General features: G+C 47.1%; 2 protein-coding genes across 8 annotated transcripts in view; one reads left to right on the plus strand and one right to left on the minus strand.

Moving 5' to 3' along the window:
- Positions 1-9,459, minus strand: part of SNX11 (sorting nexin 11) — an 88,925-nt gene extending 79,466 nt beyond the window's left edge. Inside the window, exons 1-2 of one of the 4 annotated variants that reach the window (XM_078645561.1) lie at positions 9,441-9,459; positions 2,193-2,245 (exon numbers count right to left, since the gene is read on the minus strand). In XM_078645561.1, the coding sequence (XP_078501687.1) occupies positions 2,193-2,216 (24 nt within the window). In that variant the 5' untranslated portion in view covers positions 2,217-2,245; positions 9,441-9,459. Of the gene's footprint in view, positions 1-2,192; positions 2,246-8,684; positions 8,817-8,852; positions 9,020-9,440 lie in introns of those variants that run through there. The other 3 variants (XM_078645558.1, XM_078645559.1, XM_078645560.1) reach the window with 3 other exon arrangements.
- A 150-nt stretch (positions 9,460-9,609) lies between these two features.
- The window catches only part of CBX1 (chromobox 1), a 106,168-nt gene continuing 97,053 nt past the window's right edge, over positions 9,610-18,724 (plus strand). The window contains exon 1 of one of the 4 annotated variants that reach the window (XM_078645555.1): positions 9,610-9,913. The gene's annotated coding sequence lies outside the window, so the exon portion shown is untranslated. The remainder of the gene's footprint in view (positions 9,914-18,724) is intronic. The other 3 variants (XM_078645556.1, XM_078645554.1, XM_078645557.1) reach the window with 3 other exon arrangements.

Genomic DNA, 18,724 nt, shown 5'->3' on the forward strand with positions numbered 1-18,724 from the left:
GCCAAGTCAAAGCACGCTTCGACTTCTTGTGCTTTTTGTGGTACCTCTTAACTGACTTCGACGAAGAGGATTTTGATTCACCAGAACGGTGCTTGGACCTTCCTCTCGACCGAGGCCTAGACTGGTATTGAGACTGACGAGGCGACCTCCGCGGTGCAGGATGCCGGGCAGTGAGAAGATTTAGGGACTGCTACCTCAAAGCCTTCGGCGCCCTGGCCCAGAAGTCGGAGTACGACTTGGAGTTGTGGTTGCACTCCAAGCACCAAAAATAGGCCAAATGGGGGTCCGTGACCAACATGGCGTGATGACAGTATTAAAAAAACGACAGGGCATACATAGCTCTCTTCAACGGATCGGCGCTGATGGCGCAGAAAGAAAAGAAATTATGTCAGCGCGTCAGAGTGGCGGTTATATTGACGACGCGGACGTCTGACAACGTCCTGCGTAGTTGACCGATGCCATCTACCGGCACTCAGGGGTACTGCTGATAAAAATCTTCCGGATCCACCTGACGCCTAGAAGTTCAAAGGTAAGGAATCTTTGGCTAGATGTTACTATCAGATAAAGATGGATGCAACCGAACACTGTTTGGTTGCACTCCTATTCTTTACCATGTGAGAAAGTATTCCGAACAGAATGCATGGTCTCATGGTAAAGAGCTCAGGTGCCGTTCATCCCTCCACCCGGTAATAGGCACCTCATGGTGCCTACCACCAGGTGCAGGGATCAATAGGGGCACCATAGGTGAACCCTAGGCCGCCATCTGGCGGCCTTGCACTCATAGGGGCCCTGATTGGGGTTCCCAAATTTGGATTCCCACAGCCTTTCTCTGTCGGAAACACCGGCACAGAAAGGCTGTGGGAATCCACCATCGTAATCCCTCGGCCGGAAAGAACGGATCGAGGGATTGATGGAGGATTTCCAAATGTCAACCGGGCTCTCCGAGCCAGTTGCAAGCCATTCGGAAATCTTGTTCGGATTCCTTTCCAACCGACCCTATCAAAATGGGCCGGTCAGAAACTAATCCAAACAGCCGATTCCAATGCGGTCGGAATGGCTCCGACAGACAGTCGGAGCCGTTTCCGACCGCATCGGAATTGGCCCTTAGTAGTTCAGTGCACGGACTACTATGGCAATCAGGGCTTTTTGAGACTAAAAAATATTTTTGCATTTAGTGAATGTTTTTTATATATACATATGAGTGAGAGCCCAGTAGCTCCCCCCAACAATAGTTTTATAAAAAGCCATGAGAAAGCCAAACAACCAGCACCAAGCTAAAAAGCTGGCAGTCAATTCCAGACCTATTCGCTCTGCCAATGCTTTTTACTATTTCAGCAAAGTTGCCATATTAATACTGAAAAAGTCCTTGTAGGAGGAGTTGACTAGTGATTTTCAATCACTAGTCTAGCCTAGATGTTTGAACTATGCTTTACAAGTTTTAGGTCTGTCTAAAAGGGAAATACTAGGTAAGCTTACTTATGCAAAGTTAAAATACTGGTTTAAAAAATACTTTAGGAGTAAGGAGTTATGACCATGATGTGCCATACGTCTCCTAGAAAGATTAGATAGAACTGTTGTAAGATAAAATAAAGCTTTTAGAAATTTGAAAGTTATTGATTTTCTTAAGATTTTGTTTGGCCAATAGTATTTTCTAAGGAATTTTACCAATGTATAAACTGGTTAGAAATCTTCTTGTGTATGTCAATGAGTATAATATTATGACGGAAAAAAATACATTTAAAATTCAAATATGTTTTCATCAAACCCTGTTGTCCTACAGGGCCCGTATTTCAAATTATAGATAGTGAGAACATGTGTCTACTCCAGCATCCTTCAGCTCTAGCCTTTGTGGAAATATTTCATACACCACAGAAACGACAGGTGAATGTTGTGGCTATTCATTTTAATGAATAATGTCTACATGCCTACTTTTAATAGTCCCACTGTTAGCTGAGAATTACCTAAATGAAAAAGACTGTCAGTTTATACATGTCCATCAACCAGAGACAGACAGATGTCTCATCGGGATGTTCAATCACAGATGTGTCTGAATGAATAAATACAATTCACCTTAAATGCCATCACTGGTGTGGTGAATACTTATTGCGAAGAGGGATTTTGTGCTTCTAGATCATCCCCAAGACCACCACCAAAGCAAACCCCTGATAATTATGTAAAAGATCGACACTAACCTCAGGCTCTAGGCTCTGTAGCATGCTGTGAAGGTTTCAATGGAGTGAAGCATCTGAACAGAAGAAAAGAGGGTCTTGTGAGAAAAGTATGCATTGCTATGACAAGGAAAGTACACTCTTAATATTCTATACTTGTGCATGGCCATCATCTAGTCACCACAACCCAAAAGAAGACACATCTAACCGCATGTGACAAATAACACACAAATACACTTTTCACGTTATCTAATAAACAAACCAAAAAAAAGTATGCCAATACACCAAAGCCTAGTGTGAATAATTAAGTGCACCTTTACAACTTCCTTTTTTAGGTCTCGCCTGTCAATGCGCATGCGCATTGAGCAGAGCGAGACTATGGGGGCTTAAACAAAGCTTACCTACACTGGCGATTTGATGAAGTGCATGTGCACTTTTAACTCAATGCGCAAGCGCAATTAGTTAAAATGCGCGTGCACAGCATCAAATCGTCAGCTTAGTGCCGCCAGCAGCTCTTCCCGCTCCGCCCCCTGCTGCATCAAAGGCTTGGCGCTGTGCCTCAGCCCAGCCATTCTCCTCCCCTAATTACCCCCTGCGGCATCAAAGGCTTTTTCACGGCCGGCCGGCCGTGCTTTCAGTTCACGGCCGGCCGGCCGTGTCTCCTTTTCTTTTTTTTTTTTTCATTAATTGAATGTCTTCCAGCAAGCTCTCCTCATCCGTAGCTTTAGGTGTGATGACAGCATTTCCTTATAAGATTACTGCTCTCTTGGGAATATATGAGGGCAGGAAGCCTTCTGAATTCGGCTGATCATTATCAGAGAGTGTTTTGGTGAAAATACGGGACTTTTCTTATGCGTGCTGCTACAAAAAGAGCTCAGCTCTCCTTAGCTACGGGAAAGCTGTTTGGCTTACTTCTGCTCGCTCAGCCAGCAATTGTGCCATGTGGTGTGTTTTTAGCTTTACTAGCTCATTGGTGTGTACTGGCTTGCCACTTTGCTGGAATAAAGTACCGGCCATAACGCTGAATACGACTTTCTTTTAATTAGTTCACCAGTTTGCTGCCAAGTGAATTTGAGAGTAATAATGGCAATCATGTTTGAAACTGCATAACGTGAGCGGAATAAGCTTGCAAGCCGCAATCACCCCACATCCACCACATCCACCACCACATCCACCACCACCTCCACATCCACCACCACCTCCACATCCACCACCACCGCATCCACCACCACATCCACCCTCACCCTCACCCTCACTCACCCTCAACCCCTCACTCACCCTCACTCACTCACCCTCACTCACCCTCACTCACTCACCCTCACTCACCCTCAACCCCTCACTCACCCTCAACCCCTCACCCTCACCCTCACTCACCCTCACTCACCCTCACCCTCACCCTCACTCACCCTCAACCCCTCACCCTCACTCACCCTCAACCCCTCACTCACCCTCACCCACCCTCACCCCCTCACTCACCCTCAACCCCTCACCCACCCTCAACCCCTCACTCTCACTCACCCTCAACCCCTCACTCACCCTCACTCAACCCCTCACCCTCCCTCACTCACCCTCAACCCCTCACTCACCCTCACTCACCCTCAACCCCTCACCCTCACTCACCCTCAACCCCTCACTCACCCTCAACCCCTCACCCTCACTCACCCTCACTCACCCTCAACCCCTCACCTTCACTCACCCTCAACCCCTCACCCTCACTCACCCTCAACCTCACTCACCCTCACCCTCACTCACCCTCAACCTCACTCACCCTCACCCTCACTCACCCTCACCCTCACTCACCCTCACTCACCCTCAACCCCTCACCCTCAACCCCTCACCCTCAACCCCTCACCCTCACTCACCCTCAACCCCTCACCCTCACCCTCAACCCCTCACCCTCACTCACCCTCAACCCCTCACCCTCAACCCCTCACTCACCCTCACTCTCACTCACCCTCAACCCCTCACCCTCACTCACCCTCAACCCCTCACCCTCACCCTCACTCACCCTCACCCTCACTCACCCTCAACCCCTCACCCTCACTCACCCTCAACCCCTCACCCTCACTCACCCTCACCCTCACCCTCTCACCCTCAACCCCTCACCCTCAACCCCTCACCCTCACTCACCCTCAACCCCTCACTCACCCTCAACCCCTCACCCTCAACCCCTCACCCTCACCACACATATTGTGTTACAATAGGTGTCACATTTGCGAAAGATAAAACTATTGGCATTGTAAATAACAAAGCTATTAATTTTGCTATTTTCAAAACAAGCACATAAATAAAAAATGTGTCCTTTACAATACCAATAGCTCAAACTTTCCTAATGCGAGACCTATTGCATTGCTGTGCTTTTCTCCCCTGCTGCACTCTCCTGCTCTCTAGAGATGTGGCCTAACGACCAGAGCTGCCATCTAAGTCACGTAAATACAAAACATGTTGCATTCCAAATGCTATAGGTGTCACATTCGCGAAAGTTATAACTATTGGCATTGTAAATGACAAAGCCATCAATTTATCAATTTTAAAAACCAACAAATAAATAAAATATGTCATTTACAAGACCAATAACTCCAACTTTTCTAATGCGAGACCTATTGCATTTGCAATGCTTGTTTCTATTAGATAATCTGCCTCAGCAAGGTTACATAAATACATTAGATAGAGACAACTTCATTAGTTTGATTATAAATAGAATTAATCAACAGGAGATCGGCATGGGTTAATAATACATTACGGGCATTAAAGCAATACCGCTTGGACATAAAACCCAGCAACTATGATTTATTTAAACAAAGATACCCAGATCGAAAACAGCCCCAAAATCCTTCTCCCTTTAACTTTAGCCCTCTTGCCCTTTCGTTCATTAATTGCTTTTTCTAAATCGTAAACATATAGGAAGCGCCCCTTCCATTGCTGAAAGGTCAGGGGTGAAGGATCAAGCCGAGGCCACACAGAGCTTAAAAATGTAATAACTTGAAAGATTAGATCAACCCCAACACCTATATTTAATTCATCCACACCCAACAACATAAGCTGAAGTGATGGGGGTATATTCACTTTGAGGACTTCACCTAAAAAACCTAGGATTTCTAGGCCTACTGTTTTTAGGATGGGGCAAGAGGAGAGCATGTGGACCAGTTCTGCATTGGATGCGCATCTTCTAGGGCAGCGAGTCCCAGCCACCCCGCCCCATTTAGCAATTTTAGCTGATGCTGTTACAAATCAAAGATTGTTTTATAATGTTGTGTTCGCAGGTTTGAAAAACTGAAACTTGGCCCTCCCAGCTCAAGTGATTTCAAGAAGCCAGAATCCGACAGGTGTAGCCTTGACTACCATTGTCCCCTACTGCAGAACACATTTGGTGATGTTTCTTTTTGGGAGTACTTCTTTGGCATGTCTTCCCCCAGAAGTGAGGGGGGGGGGGGCAGAAGAGGTGGCGCCTGGGGTGAAAATAACCTGTGCTCTGTAGTAAGTATATACAAGCGGATGCTGTACTTCTTGGATTAAAGTGGGACACTAGGTGTTTCATTACAGCTACCAAAATGTAGAGTATGTACAAAGCATGGTGTGCATCAGTCTCTGCAGGGCTGCTGAGGATCACATATGGGCAGGTCAGAATGATTTCATCTGCCTCACCTACTGAATAAATATAGGTCAGTGGGTGAGTGGGACATAATGACATAAAAAGAAGAGGTCTATGAATAACACAGGGAGAGCATCAATCCAAAAGGGCTGCCAAGGATCACATCTGCTGTTCACTGTGAAAGCAAACATCTTTTTATCGTATTTCTCTTTGTTTAATGCAATCACTGTAGAGAGGTTGTGTGAAATCAGACAGAAACAGAACTGAGTCCAGCTTAGTGCACTGGGAAATATTGACTTCTGTATTATAGTGCTACAAAGTAACAGCCTACGACTAAAAGAACTGTCAATACTCACATTGTTTAAAATTGTATAATACAATATAAGACAGCCACAAACTGTGCAGACATTTAGAGTTCAATAAAAAGCTAGTGTTACAGTCCATTTCAAGGGCTTTGCAGCAGTTTTCAAAATATTTTTAGAACTTCTCATTGCTCAAAAGGGTGTAATTTCTTATATTTTTCGTGTTTTATGCACTTCATTGCTTGCTTTTACTCGCAAGAATAGGTCATGCTAAGTGTTACACATTTGAATTTGAATGTCACTCATACCCGCACTTAAGCCATGAAAAATGTCACACAAGCAATTTGAAAACTTGGCAGCTATGGTCATAATGAATATGCACTTATCATAATGCTACAGCGGCCCAGCTTATGTTGTGTATGTGCACATGCCATGACACTGTGTCACCGCTGCATTATGATGCATTACTGCATGTGTGTGCGTATGCATAAATAGGTATTTTTGTAGACAGAGATCAGAATAAGAAATAGCCATTTTTTAGGTCTCGCCTACGCAGCGCGCATGCGCTAATTAGGAGGAGACCTTTAGGAATCGATTCACTTTTCTTGCCAAAAACGTGCACGCTTTGTATTACTTTCAATGGCAACGCGTGCACGTTTGGCGAATCCTATGCGGGAGCGAGATATGGAAACCATCTGTTTGTAATTAACTTTTTAAAAAATGGTGCCCCTGCTCGCTCCCACAAGGGAAACAGGCGCAGGCCCCCTCTTCTCTCCCCTCCATCTGCTGCCGCCTCCTCTCCACGTCAAACTTGTTTTGTTGGTTTCTGTCCATCTTGTTTACTGTTGATTTAACAGATAGAGAGTCGCTCTCTCGCCTACTTTCTAACATGGCTGGTCTCCGCCAGCTCGGAACTACAAACTGACAACACCAGGTTGTTATGGTATACCTTTAACGGCCATCATGCAGTGGTAAGTCTTGAACTGTGGACAACGCTATCACAAAGAGATCTAAAACTATGTTGCAGAAAGGCATCCAATTGATATACCCTTACAGAATCCGTAAAAAATATGACAACGTGTAGCAATAAAGCATTTTTTCCTACTTTAACTGGAACGTCTATAAAGATCAATATTGTCTTTTGTAAAAGAAACTGACTAAAAACATACTGGCGGGTTTACTCGAAAAGCGCTTAATCCGTCAGTCTTTGTCGACTGTCTTCGGCCGCAAACAGCACTTTGAAGCAGTAATGTTGGAACTGTTAGTCCCTCTTCAGTTTCTATGGCAGGCTGGCCCTCTGCTTCCTGGTTCTCACACTGCATTTCTATGGACACCAGTGTCTCGGTAGACACAGTGACGTTGCTCCGAACTGAATTGTAAGCAATCTTCTCGAAAACAGAGCTGCAGGAAGAGAAGGGTGCTACGTTGCAGAACCGTTGCGCAGACTGGCATCCTAGTCACCGCTTTCATATGCGACTGAGTTCTGTGCTCAGCTCAGTTTGCAGATGCGCATTGTGCTGAATCAAGTTGAAATATGAATGGATTTCCTGCTTCTTTGGCTGAGGATGGAAGCGACGAGACAAAGGTGCTTGCTGCGGGTCTCGAACTACCCGCCCCTGGTCCCAGAGCGGGGCAGATGTGTTGTCTGCGGGAGGAGAACGCTGCTGTCGTGTTGCAGGGAACGCAAGTTTTAGCAAGAGGATCCAGAAGAGCACGGCACAGAAGGTCAAGATAGAGCTGGACAAGAGCGTGAGTGCACAGATTTTCACTGCAGCTATTTGCGCAAAACCAGAGCGCTGCCACCAGACACTGAACGTACTGGTTGTCTAGCAGCTACCCAACACACTTCACAAGTACTACCAACAACCACTGCAGTTTAGCCTCCTTCTTCTAAAGCCCATCCCAAAAACGGTACTCTGACTACCCCAGCAACACCGAACATCTACTGCAAAATGTCACTCCCATTTATGATTCAGCAACCAAAAAGTGTTGTTCGTCATACACTCTGTGCCCAAGTAACTACTACTTCCCGACTTAGACAAATGCTGGCAAACTGCATTGGTTTCCAACCCAAAGCCACCAAGTGCCATCCACCGCACCAGCCTGTTCACAGTGCTAGCCAATAAGTAGTGGTTAATGGACATCCAGCAACTACAGCCCTTCCACAACACAGTGATCAGTTAATGCATGCCTTTCAACCAGTTACTTACAATTTACAAGTGCCGTAAGTCAGAACCAACATATATTACCCTACCTATAATCACACCTACATCTGCTAACACTCAACCCTGAACACACCACAACAATCAAATACTGCCCAACCCACAAGCAACGGGGAACTTTGCATAATGTACTTTATATATGACTAAAAGATACATTTCATTCGGCAATGCAAACTTGTAATGGAATGTATAATGTGCTGCATAGCGAAACACTTATAAGGTCCCAAAGGCGAGACCTATTTGGCTATGCCAATGCTTGTTTTACCAGCAGCAGCAGCAAAAATTATTGACAAAGCCAATAGTTCTGCATTGGCAAAGCCAGAAGGCGTGGCGTATTGGTTTTGACAATGCTTTAAATAGTACTTTAACAACCCCCCTGTCTTGCATTATTGCCACTTACATTAGATAACCACGACCGCTCATTCCTCACGTTATCCCACCTCCCTTCGGTCCTTTCGTTATATAATTTCTTTGCCTACATTACATTATTTATCGGTCCCTGCGTCCGATGTCAACTCCTTAGGTATGGAAGCTCTATTTATCATTCGAAATCAATTGGGTTATCCACCTTAACTGTCGTAATGCATCACCGTTTGCCAGGTTCCCAAATAATATCCTTTTCCCGCGGTTTCTTACATTATTTTAGTCTCTCGAGCCTGGTATGTTACATCTTGCTTACGCAGAGCTGCTTTGGCTTGGGCGTCTGGTCACTCACTGCGCATGCGCGTTTGACGAGCATATGCACTTCCGGGTCAAGAGAAGCCAAGTACTTCATGGTATGGTATGCGGTGTTTGGAACAAAAACCGGATTCGTAGCGCGTCTAAGGAATGACCTGAACTGAAGAGGCTCGCGTGAAGGCAACTGGTTGCTCGCAGTGCTGAATAGAGCCTTCTGAATCCATGTCGGATAGGGGCAGTGGCTTGTAATCTTACGACGGAGATAATTCCTGAATCACAGTACGCACTTCGAGGCAAAACGGTCACATTTGATACAGTAGATATATCTGCAATTTAGAACGAGGTCGGTTACTCGGTCGTCGGATTATGTAGATGGGTGAGAAAACACTGTAATGGCATATGTAGAGGTGCAGTCTTAGCTAAAGATCACTTTGTATTGGGGACGCTCAGTAACTTCGGAATGGACTACCACACTTACATTTGCAAGGGGCCGTGTACGCCTTAGAAATGTTTGGGTAGCCATGTGGACCGAAATGGCCCTTTACTCTGATTGGGTGATACGTTTTGATGACTTGCCGGAAACATCTCTTCTGTTTCCTGGTACACCGTGCGTGCTGTGATGGGAGGTGTGGCCACCGCTGTGTCTTCGTTTCCGTGGTAACGGCGCGCAGCCTTCACCTCGCTACTTCAGTGCAGGCAAGCGCGGGGAGCCATGGGAGGTGTAGTCTTCACAGACCATGGAGCAGCCGAATCGCGCATGCGCAGTACTGAGTGTTCGGTGGCGGCTATAGACGGTTTTACTCGGGCTCTATTGTTCTGAGAGGCGGGAGCGGGGACCCAGCAGAACCACCCCCCCTTCTTCAGTCCCATCGAACCGGACCCAGTCACCGCTGCCCGGCCAGGGCCCAGCACCGACGCCGAAAATTGCTCTCCAGGGGTGCGAGGCTGCGGGTAAGGGTCATGGAAGGGGAAAAGTAAATAGGAGAGGGGGCTCTGAGTTGATGTCCGAAAACGAGGGGTGAAAAGCGCATCCTGAAATGCAAGGGGTGGGGAGCTAAGCTGTAAAATGGGGGAGTAGTTGAGCCCACTAATGGAAAAGGAGAGCCCCCCACCGTTCCCCGAAAATGGCAATTGCATTGAAGGCAGGACCTCGCCCATACCACAGTTATAACAAGAGGCTCCTCGGTCAGACTTAAATCGTTGCTTTCCAGTAAGAGAGAGGCAATGTTGATGAACCGGCCTCCACCCACGAGAATGTCAGCCACCGGGCATACTATTACAACTTGACTATATAGTGACTTGCAAGCACAGCCCCCCCCCCCCCCCAAAAAAAAATTACATCACATTCACAGGTGTAGCGTACTGCCACGCCCCCTACCTAAAGGGACATATAGGATAGAGACACTCCACACAATCGCAGTGATAACATAATTTGAGTAAAGCTGGGGTGTCTGTGAGGCACTCTTTCTCACCTTGTTAACCGCCTCGACCTATGGCATATGAGCACAACTCTGGTCAGTCATGCATTACTCCTAAACATTACCCCCCTCGACCCCGTAAGCCTCACCTCAAGTGCACACTCCTCCAACCGAATGCTACCAGTCTGCTGAAGCGTTCTTCCTCAGTGGTATATGCGTCAGCGCTATACTTTCGTAATTACAATACAAATTGAGTTCTTGAATACTGATACATAGCCTACTCTGTAAGTGACATCAAATAGACAGTCCCTTACTAAGGGGAAATCTATATTTCCGACACTCCACCTTTTTTTTTCCTCAGTATCTACAGAAGTGACAGTCCCGTCCCAGAAAACCTGGAATAAGGACCTCGCTGCCCACAGTGTGGCCTTGAATACTGTAAGCAGATCTTGCCCAGGCAGACCTACGATATCAACCCGCTGCTGGCCCAGTGACAGATATAAAATAATGCCCCCCCCCCCCATTCTGTGAGAAAGAACTTGAATTCTGACTTATTGCTGCTGATAGATAGCCCTAGAACAGTTGCACAGCTCCTGCCCCAGGGAATACCCAGGATAATGATATTATGCTACCTTTACAGAGTCCAAGATTAGCGGCTTAATGTTTTCCCAGAAGTAGTGGCCCCGCTTCTGCTTAGAGGGAGACCTTGCATAGTAATAACCCATCTTCCCAGAGATTTCAGTTCTTAGCAGACTTCCTGCCCCGCAGCAGGCATCATATACTGATTCCCTGCCCCGCTCCAGAGACGTTATCAGAATTTTGACACATCCCTTGCTCAGAGAGTGAAACCTAGAATACCGACATGCAGTAGAGCATAACTGCCTTTCTAGAGAAAGTCCTACTATACTGACACACACCCTTCCCAGTGACATCCATGATATGTTGACACATAACCCCATGATATCACCAAAGATGCACTTGAAAATATCCTGGAAAACCTGGAGGATATCCCAGGTCAGCTGCCTTCGACACGGTCTGCCACCGCACCCTATCAGCGGGACTCCACGACGCCGGAATTTAAGAGAAGGCCCTGACCTGGACCACATCCTTCCTCTCCGGCAGAACCCAGAGCGTCTGCCTCCCACCCTTCCGCTCAAAAACCAGAGATCACCTGCGCCGTCCCACAGGGATCCTCCCATAGCCCAACGCTGTTCAACATCTACATGACACCTCTTGCCCACGTCGCACGACAGCACAACCTCAACATCATCTCCTACGCCGACGACACCCAGCTGATCATATCTGATCATATCCGTCACCGAAGACCCCCACACTGCTAAAGCCAGCCTCCACAGAGGAATGAAGGCCGTCGCCGACTGCATGAAGGACCGCAGACTGAAGCTGAATTCAGACAAAACGGAGGTCCTCATCCTCGGACCCACCCCATCAGCCTGGGACGACTCCTGGTGGCCCACATCGCTAGGCACAGCCCCGGAACCCACCGACCAACCACGCAACCTGGGGTTCATCCTCGACTCCACCCTCTCCATGACCAAGCAAGTCAACGCCGTCTCCGCGTCCTGCTTCAACACCCTCCGAATGCTCCGCAGGATCTTCAAATGGATACCTCTCGACACAAGAAAAACAGTCACCCAGGCCCTCATCACCAACAGACTCGACTACGGAAACGCCCTCTACTCAGGAACAACCACCAAGCTCCTGAGACGACTACAACAAATCCAGAACGCCTCGGCACAACTAATCCTCGATGTCCCCTGACGCAGCCACATCACACCCCACCTGACTGAGAGGCCTGCACTGGCTCCCAGTCAACAGGAGGATCAACTTCAAACTCCTCATCCACGCATACAAAGCGCTACACAACACCGGACCAACATACCTCAACAACCGACTCCGCTTCCACACCCACACCCGTAACGTCCGCTCTGCCACCCTCGCCACAGTTCCTCGTATCGGAAAAACACTGGCGGCGGCAGATCCTTCTCCTACCTCGCCACCAAGACCTGGAACGCTCTCTCTACCAGCCTACGACAGACCCAGGACCTGCTGGCCTTCAGAAGACATCTCAAGACCTGGCTCTTCGATCAGTAACAGCCAACCCCCCCCCCGACGACGCCTTGAGACCCTCACTGGTATGTAGCGCGCTGTACAAATGCTTGATTGATTGAACGGTAGTCTCAGAAAAAGAGACATCAAGCATTTGCAGAGGCCATCCGGAGAGGTGGTGCGCCTGGGCCAACCGGTACCTGGGAGCATCTTTAAGGAGGATTAGGAATTCTGGACCCCTTGTATGCATGGGCTGTTTCACGAATGCATGTCACTATTGGTCATCTCGGATTCATGGAAATGCTCCATCTTGCATCCAGTACATAAAAAGTGAGACCACACCGACCAGCTGACCGATGGCCCTATTTGAAATAGATGGTGAGGCCTTTGTTAAATTGCTCTTCCATGAGCTGGAGGCCTGGATCAACGAGAATAACATTAGACTGGGTTCAGGCCAACTCCTCTATCATGGATAACATTATTGCTTTTGTCTACCTGGGTGCAAAGGCAATTGAAACAACAATGCCCCCACCTTTTGCCTGCTTTGTTAATTACAGTGGTGCATTTGACGGCATTGATCTAAACATCCTTTGGTCAAAACTCTGTACGTGGGGGCTACCCAGAAAATTACTCCCGACTCACAGCTCTGTATACGGATACATGGGTCTGAACTAAGATCACCCAGAACCACGTTAGAGCAATCACTTATACAAACCAGGAGCTAAAGCAGGTATGCATTATTGCTCCCACCTTGTTTTACTTATATACTGCAGATTTAGATGTGGAACTGCTGAAAGGGAACATCTTCCCGCCCAAGTTAGTCCGTACTAGACTTCCCATTATGCAGTACACGGATGACCTGGTTCTATTGGACCAAATTTGAATTCGGATGAAAGGGGCCCTGGACATACTCCTTCAATATAACGATAAGAACGCCTTACATGCAAATGCCACGTAAACCAAGGTCCTTGTATTCGGTCAAAGCCCCAAGAAACCTCAGCTGGACTGGCATCTGGGCCCACCAAGCAAAAACACCACCAGCAAATACAACAACCTGGGTGTCTGGCTGTCAGATGCAGGCAGATTCACCATGCAGGCCAGGGCTCTGGCAGACAAAACTGCAAAGACAACATATGCATTTAGCAAACTACATCATAAGTTACAAACCGATTTGGCTGAGGGGATTTGAAGAGTACTGCGGGTGAAATTGTTACCAACTATAATATATGGGCACCTGCCTTTCCCAGGCATGGTCACTGAGCCACTAGAGCCCTGTCACACAGCAGCTGATATATCAATATATTCAATATCCCCAAATCTACCCAGCGCATATTGATGCGGTTAGAGTTCAATCTCGTGAAAATGGGTATGGAGTGTAAATAAGATGTAATTAAGCATTCTCATAGCGTGTCCAAAGCGGATCAAGAGTTCACGAGAGGTGCACTGAATGTGTTCTTCCAGGACCAAAAGAGCAGCTGGCCAAGGTGTTTGGGCAGCCTCAAACTCCTATTGAACCGGTCTTCAGTGGGCCTTTCAGAACTACTCACAACAACAGGTCTCCTGAAAAGGACTGTAAACGTGCAAGGTAAGCACATATTAAGGGAGCAGGACATAGAACAAATCAGAAACATCCCGGGCACAGTGGGTCCCGCCATATTGCATGAAGTCACTTCTTGCCAACCATATCTCAAGGCAGCTCTGCGCAGACAAGCCTAAAGAACCTTTTGCTGACCAGGCTCCTAACTGAAAATAGGTCCCACTGGAAGAAAATTCTAGCTGGCCATGGGCAATGCATGCTGTACCAATTTCACTCTGAATCGCCAACGCACATTGTCTGCTGCTGCCCTGCATTGCTCCATCAGAGGCAATTCTACCTGAGAACTATTTTTTTGCAAAACGGGATAAGGAGGCTCTGGCACACATCTACACTACAGCTGTCCCAGTGGACCTAGTTTAGAGTGGGAAGGTCTTCGCTGAGGTTGGAATGCGCCTGCATGGCATATGCCCAGAGGGGGACAGACAATCAAAAACACTCTGCGCTATTGTAGGAATATCAAGTTAGCTATCATAACCCAGGTTAATCTTTTGTGAAAGTACATGGAAAGAGCTTGTATATCATGGCACTGTGCACTTTATATTCCACATGCTCACAATGCGTTTGACCATCTGGTCTTCTCATGCGGAAGGAGTTCGAAATGACTTTCTTTGAAAATTTGTTGCAGTACGTGGAAAAAGCTTGCATATCTGGGCTATTTGCACTTTATTGTTCTGCATGCTCACAATGCTTCATACTATCTGGCCCTTGCACGTGGAAGACTACCTCTTCAGGGCACCTTGCGACTTATCGAAAGGCATGTTTACAAAGTGCTTTCTAATTAGCATGTGGCACTTTAGCGTCCAGTTCGTCAAACCATGTAGGTGCCTGACCTAAAATGGTTGTATAATCTGGTTTTAGAATGTGAAAGAACTTTCTGTAAGGGCACACTGCACTTTATTGTACTACAGTGCACCCTGCTCCAGCACGTGGAACTTCACTGAATAGTTTGTTAGTATTTGGTGATGTTAGCCTACAGAGCAGAGTTCTTGGCTGCCTGTAGCATCATTTATGCATTGTTGCTCTCAAAGCATTTATTTTATTTATTGAGTTTGTAAAGCGCTACAGCTACCCAAGCGGGTTTCCCGGCGCTGATTGTCACAAGTAACCTGACACCCAAGAAAAGTAAGAATCGACTGGTTGAAGAGCCAGGTTTTAACAGCTCTTCGAAAGCAAACATAATTGACCTCAGCACGGACAGCCAGCGGGAGGGAGTTCCACAGTCTGGGTCCCAAGTTGGCAAATGCACCGCCCCCCATTCTGGACAACCTATACTTAGCAGCTCAGAATAAGTGTTGAGAGGAAGAACGGAGCAAACGGGAAGGAGAATAGGGCTTAACAAGCGACTGAAGATAGAGGGGAGCCACACCCATCTTAATCTTGTGCATGTAGCATAGCGCCTTGAACTTTATACGGCTTTCCACACGGAGCCAATGAAGTTCCCTCAGGCGTTCAGTAATGTGGTCAGATTTACGACATCCACAAAGGAGTCGCGCGGCCGCATTTTGTACCAATTGGAGACGGCGGGTGACCGCCTTGGTGGACCCCAGATAGAGTACGTTGCCATAGTCCAATCTGGAGGTCACCAAGGCGTCAACCACAGATCTCTGGGTGTCCGAGGGGAGCATCCCAAAAATTTTTCCAAGCCACCGTAAGATGGTGAAACAGGTGGCAGACACTCTGTTGGCTTGGTCCCTCATAGATAGCCCCCTATCAATAATCACTCCATGGTTACGTACATACGCAGACGGAACTGGCAGTGCACCCATAGCTGAAGGCCAGTGACACGGACTCCAAAGGTCAGGTTTATTGCCCAAAACCTCAGTCTTCCCACCATTTAATTTAAGGACATTCCTATTCATCCAGTTAGCTATATCGCTAAGTCCAATTTCCAGGGGAGAAGGCAAGGTAGGGTCAGTTTGGGATAGGGAAAAAACAATCTGTGAATCATCAGCATAAGTAAATAAATTAAAACCGTCTCTTTGAGCAATATAAGCTAAAGGAGTGACATAGAGATTAAACAAAAGAGGACTAAGAATGGAACCCTGGGGTACACCGTGTGGGGATAGATAAACTTTAGAAGTGGAAGGGTGAGAAAAATTTTGTAAAGTCCGGTCTTTAAGAAAAGACGAGAACCAATCCAGAGCCTTGCCACCAATACCAAGGTGTGCGAGGGATCTGATGAGTATACTGTGTGATATAGTATCAAATGCTGCACTGAGATCGAGCAATATCAGTGCAGCAGTTTCCCCTCGATCCAGATGTAAACGTAGATTTTCTGTCACACCTAAAAGAGTGGTCTCCGTAGAGAATCCCGGGCGAAAGCCAGACTGAGAGGGATGTAGGAAATTAAGCGCCACATACTGAGATAGATGCGTGTGGATATGTCTCTCCAAAACATTGGAAAAAATAGGCAACAGAGAGATGGGACGATAGTTTGAAGAAACATTAGGGTCCATGGTGGGCTTTTTCAGGAGTGGTGTCACCATTGCATGTTTCCAACAGCTTGGGACAGTTGCCGTATTTAGGGAGTGGTTTAGCAGGGTGCAAATAATAGAAAGCAGGGGGGTTCCAAAGATCGTAGAATGGAAACAGGTACCGGGTCCAACGGCGAGCCCGACTTAACTTTACCCAAAATCTCTGAAAGAGTAGAGGGGAGAAGGTCTGGCCAGGACAAAAGTGAAGCTGAAGTCGGAGTGTGAAGAATCACTTCGGCAGCAGCGGGGAGCAAGTTGGCAGAGGTGTTACTGATGTTACCAGCTCCCTGCGCAGTAATGTCCAGATGGATATTCTCAATCTTGGAGATGAAATACTGAGCGAGCTCGTCACATTTATCATTGGATAAGGGAGGAAGTATGGCCGTAGTTTTAGAGCCAGCAAGCTCCTTGACAACACTAAACAGTGTTTTAGATTTATTAGAAGCTTCGGAAATCATCTTATTCACATAGCTAGCCCTAGTCTGGGCACAGGCTTTGTGGTATTGCTTCAGTTCAGTTTTATAGATGAGACAAGCAGAGGGGGAATAATCTCTTCTCCAAAGCATCTTGGTTGGGCATTTTGTAGCAAGTAGTTATGCGTATTAGGGCACTTTTCCCACACCGCTATGCACATAGTGGTGGGCCCGCCTGTCCATGCTCCACCCTAGCAAGCATTTTAACAGTCTGTTTTATTATCTATTTTTAAATTACTCGAAAGGCTAGTTTTAATACTTGTATCCTTGAGGGCACCGGCAGTTTCATTTACGGTGGACTCAACCACTCTTGTCAATTGGCGTATGTTCCTACTGTTAACCATAGGTCCCCAAAACGGCAAGAAACCCTTAAAGAAGTCTCCCACTTCTTGTCCAGCGATGTCTTCCTGATCAAAGACACCTCTAACAACTCACGTTCTGTGGTAATCTGCAGCAGCAGTGTACGTAGGGGGCAACAAATACGCCACATAACATGTGCCTGAAAAATCAGGGGCCAACCGTGTATATGCTCTGTTGAAGCAGACAAAATACGTGCCCTTAGCTGCTAAAAACGGTGGGGAAGATTGAGACGCAGAAACGTACATCTGAGTACATACACTCTTCCCTAACTGAGCTCTCGAATTCTTGCCATTACCTTGCAAACAAAAATTACCTCGGTGGGGTACGATCCAAATCGGAGGTGACCTCTTCCGTCTCTACTTCTCACCCAGACTAATACTATATCCGGTTGCATTCCAACCAACATATGCTAGTAACGATGGGTGTACGAGCCGTACCCCATGTACGATGGTACCCATTGTACATGGGGTATGGCTCGTACACCCATTGTACATGGGGTACGGCTCGTACACCCATCGTACATGGGGTACGGCTCGTACACCCCATGATCGCAGGGGTACGGTGCGTATCCCTGCAATCATGAGGGGTACGCCCCGTACCGGGGGAAAGGGGGGGTCATTCCGTACCTGTTTCGACACGAACTCTGCTTTTACGGCTGTTTTCAGCTCCCGTAGAAAAAGGGTCGTACGCTGTGTACCCGACACGTATCGTACTTGCTGGGTCGTAAAAACCAGCCGCGAACCGTACAGATGTCGCGTACAGCAGGTTCCGAGGGAGAATCGTACGGAGATTAGAGTTGTACGGTCTCTGTACGACTCGTACGGAGTACGGCTCCTGGTACGAATTGTACTTCGTCGTACGTACGGGGGACGTTGCAGGGTACGATTCGTACGGGAAAAACGCTCCGAACGGCTATTCGGATTGGTTTTTCCCGAATCTGAATCGGCCCCAATGTGTCTTTAATTCACTGTTAAGCTGTGTCTGTGAACATAGGAGAAGGGCACTCTCTAAATAATTGTTCTTTGAAAAGTGCAACATCGCACCTTTGTGGAAGTGTTTTCTAACATCTGAATAATGGGTGCAAAACGCTTGTTTTTGAGAAAGAAAAGGTGACTGTGAGGAAAATGAGGGTTTGCCAAAAACGTACATTTTCTAAGTTTAATCTTTCTTTGCCCTCATTCATTACTAAACCCTCTATTTACAACTCACATTTCTGCAGCAGCAATTTAGACAAGCAGCAGGAGGGAGGATTGTTGGTGCTAATTAAAGCTGGGTGGGGGGGTCAATGTTATACTTAAAGTGTCAATTTAAGAAGCAGGAGGGAGAAGAGGGAGTGGGCAAAATTGTAAAGGGGTTGCAGATTGCAGAAAAGC

This window comes from Lissotriton helveticus, chromosome 5_1 (genome assembly GCF_964261635.1).
Source record: "Lissotriton helveticus chromosome 5_1, aLisHel1.1, whole genome shotgun sequence".
Lineage (NCBI taxonomy): Eukaryota > Metazoa > Chordata > Amphibia > Caudata > Salamandridae > Lissotriton > Lissotriton helveticus.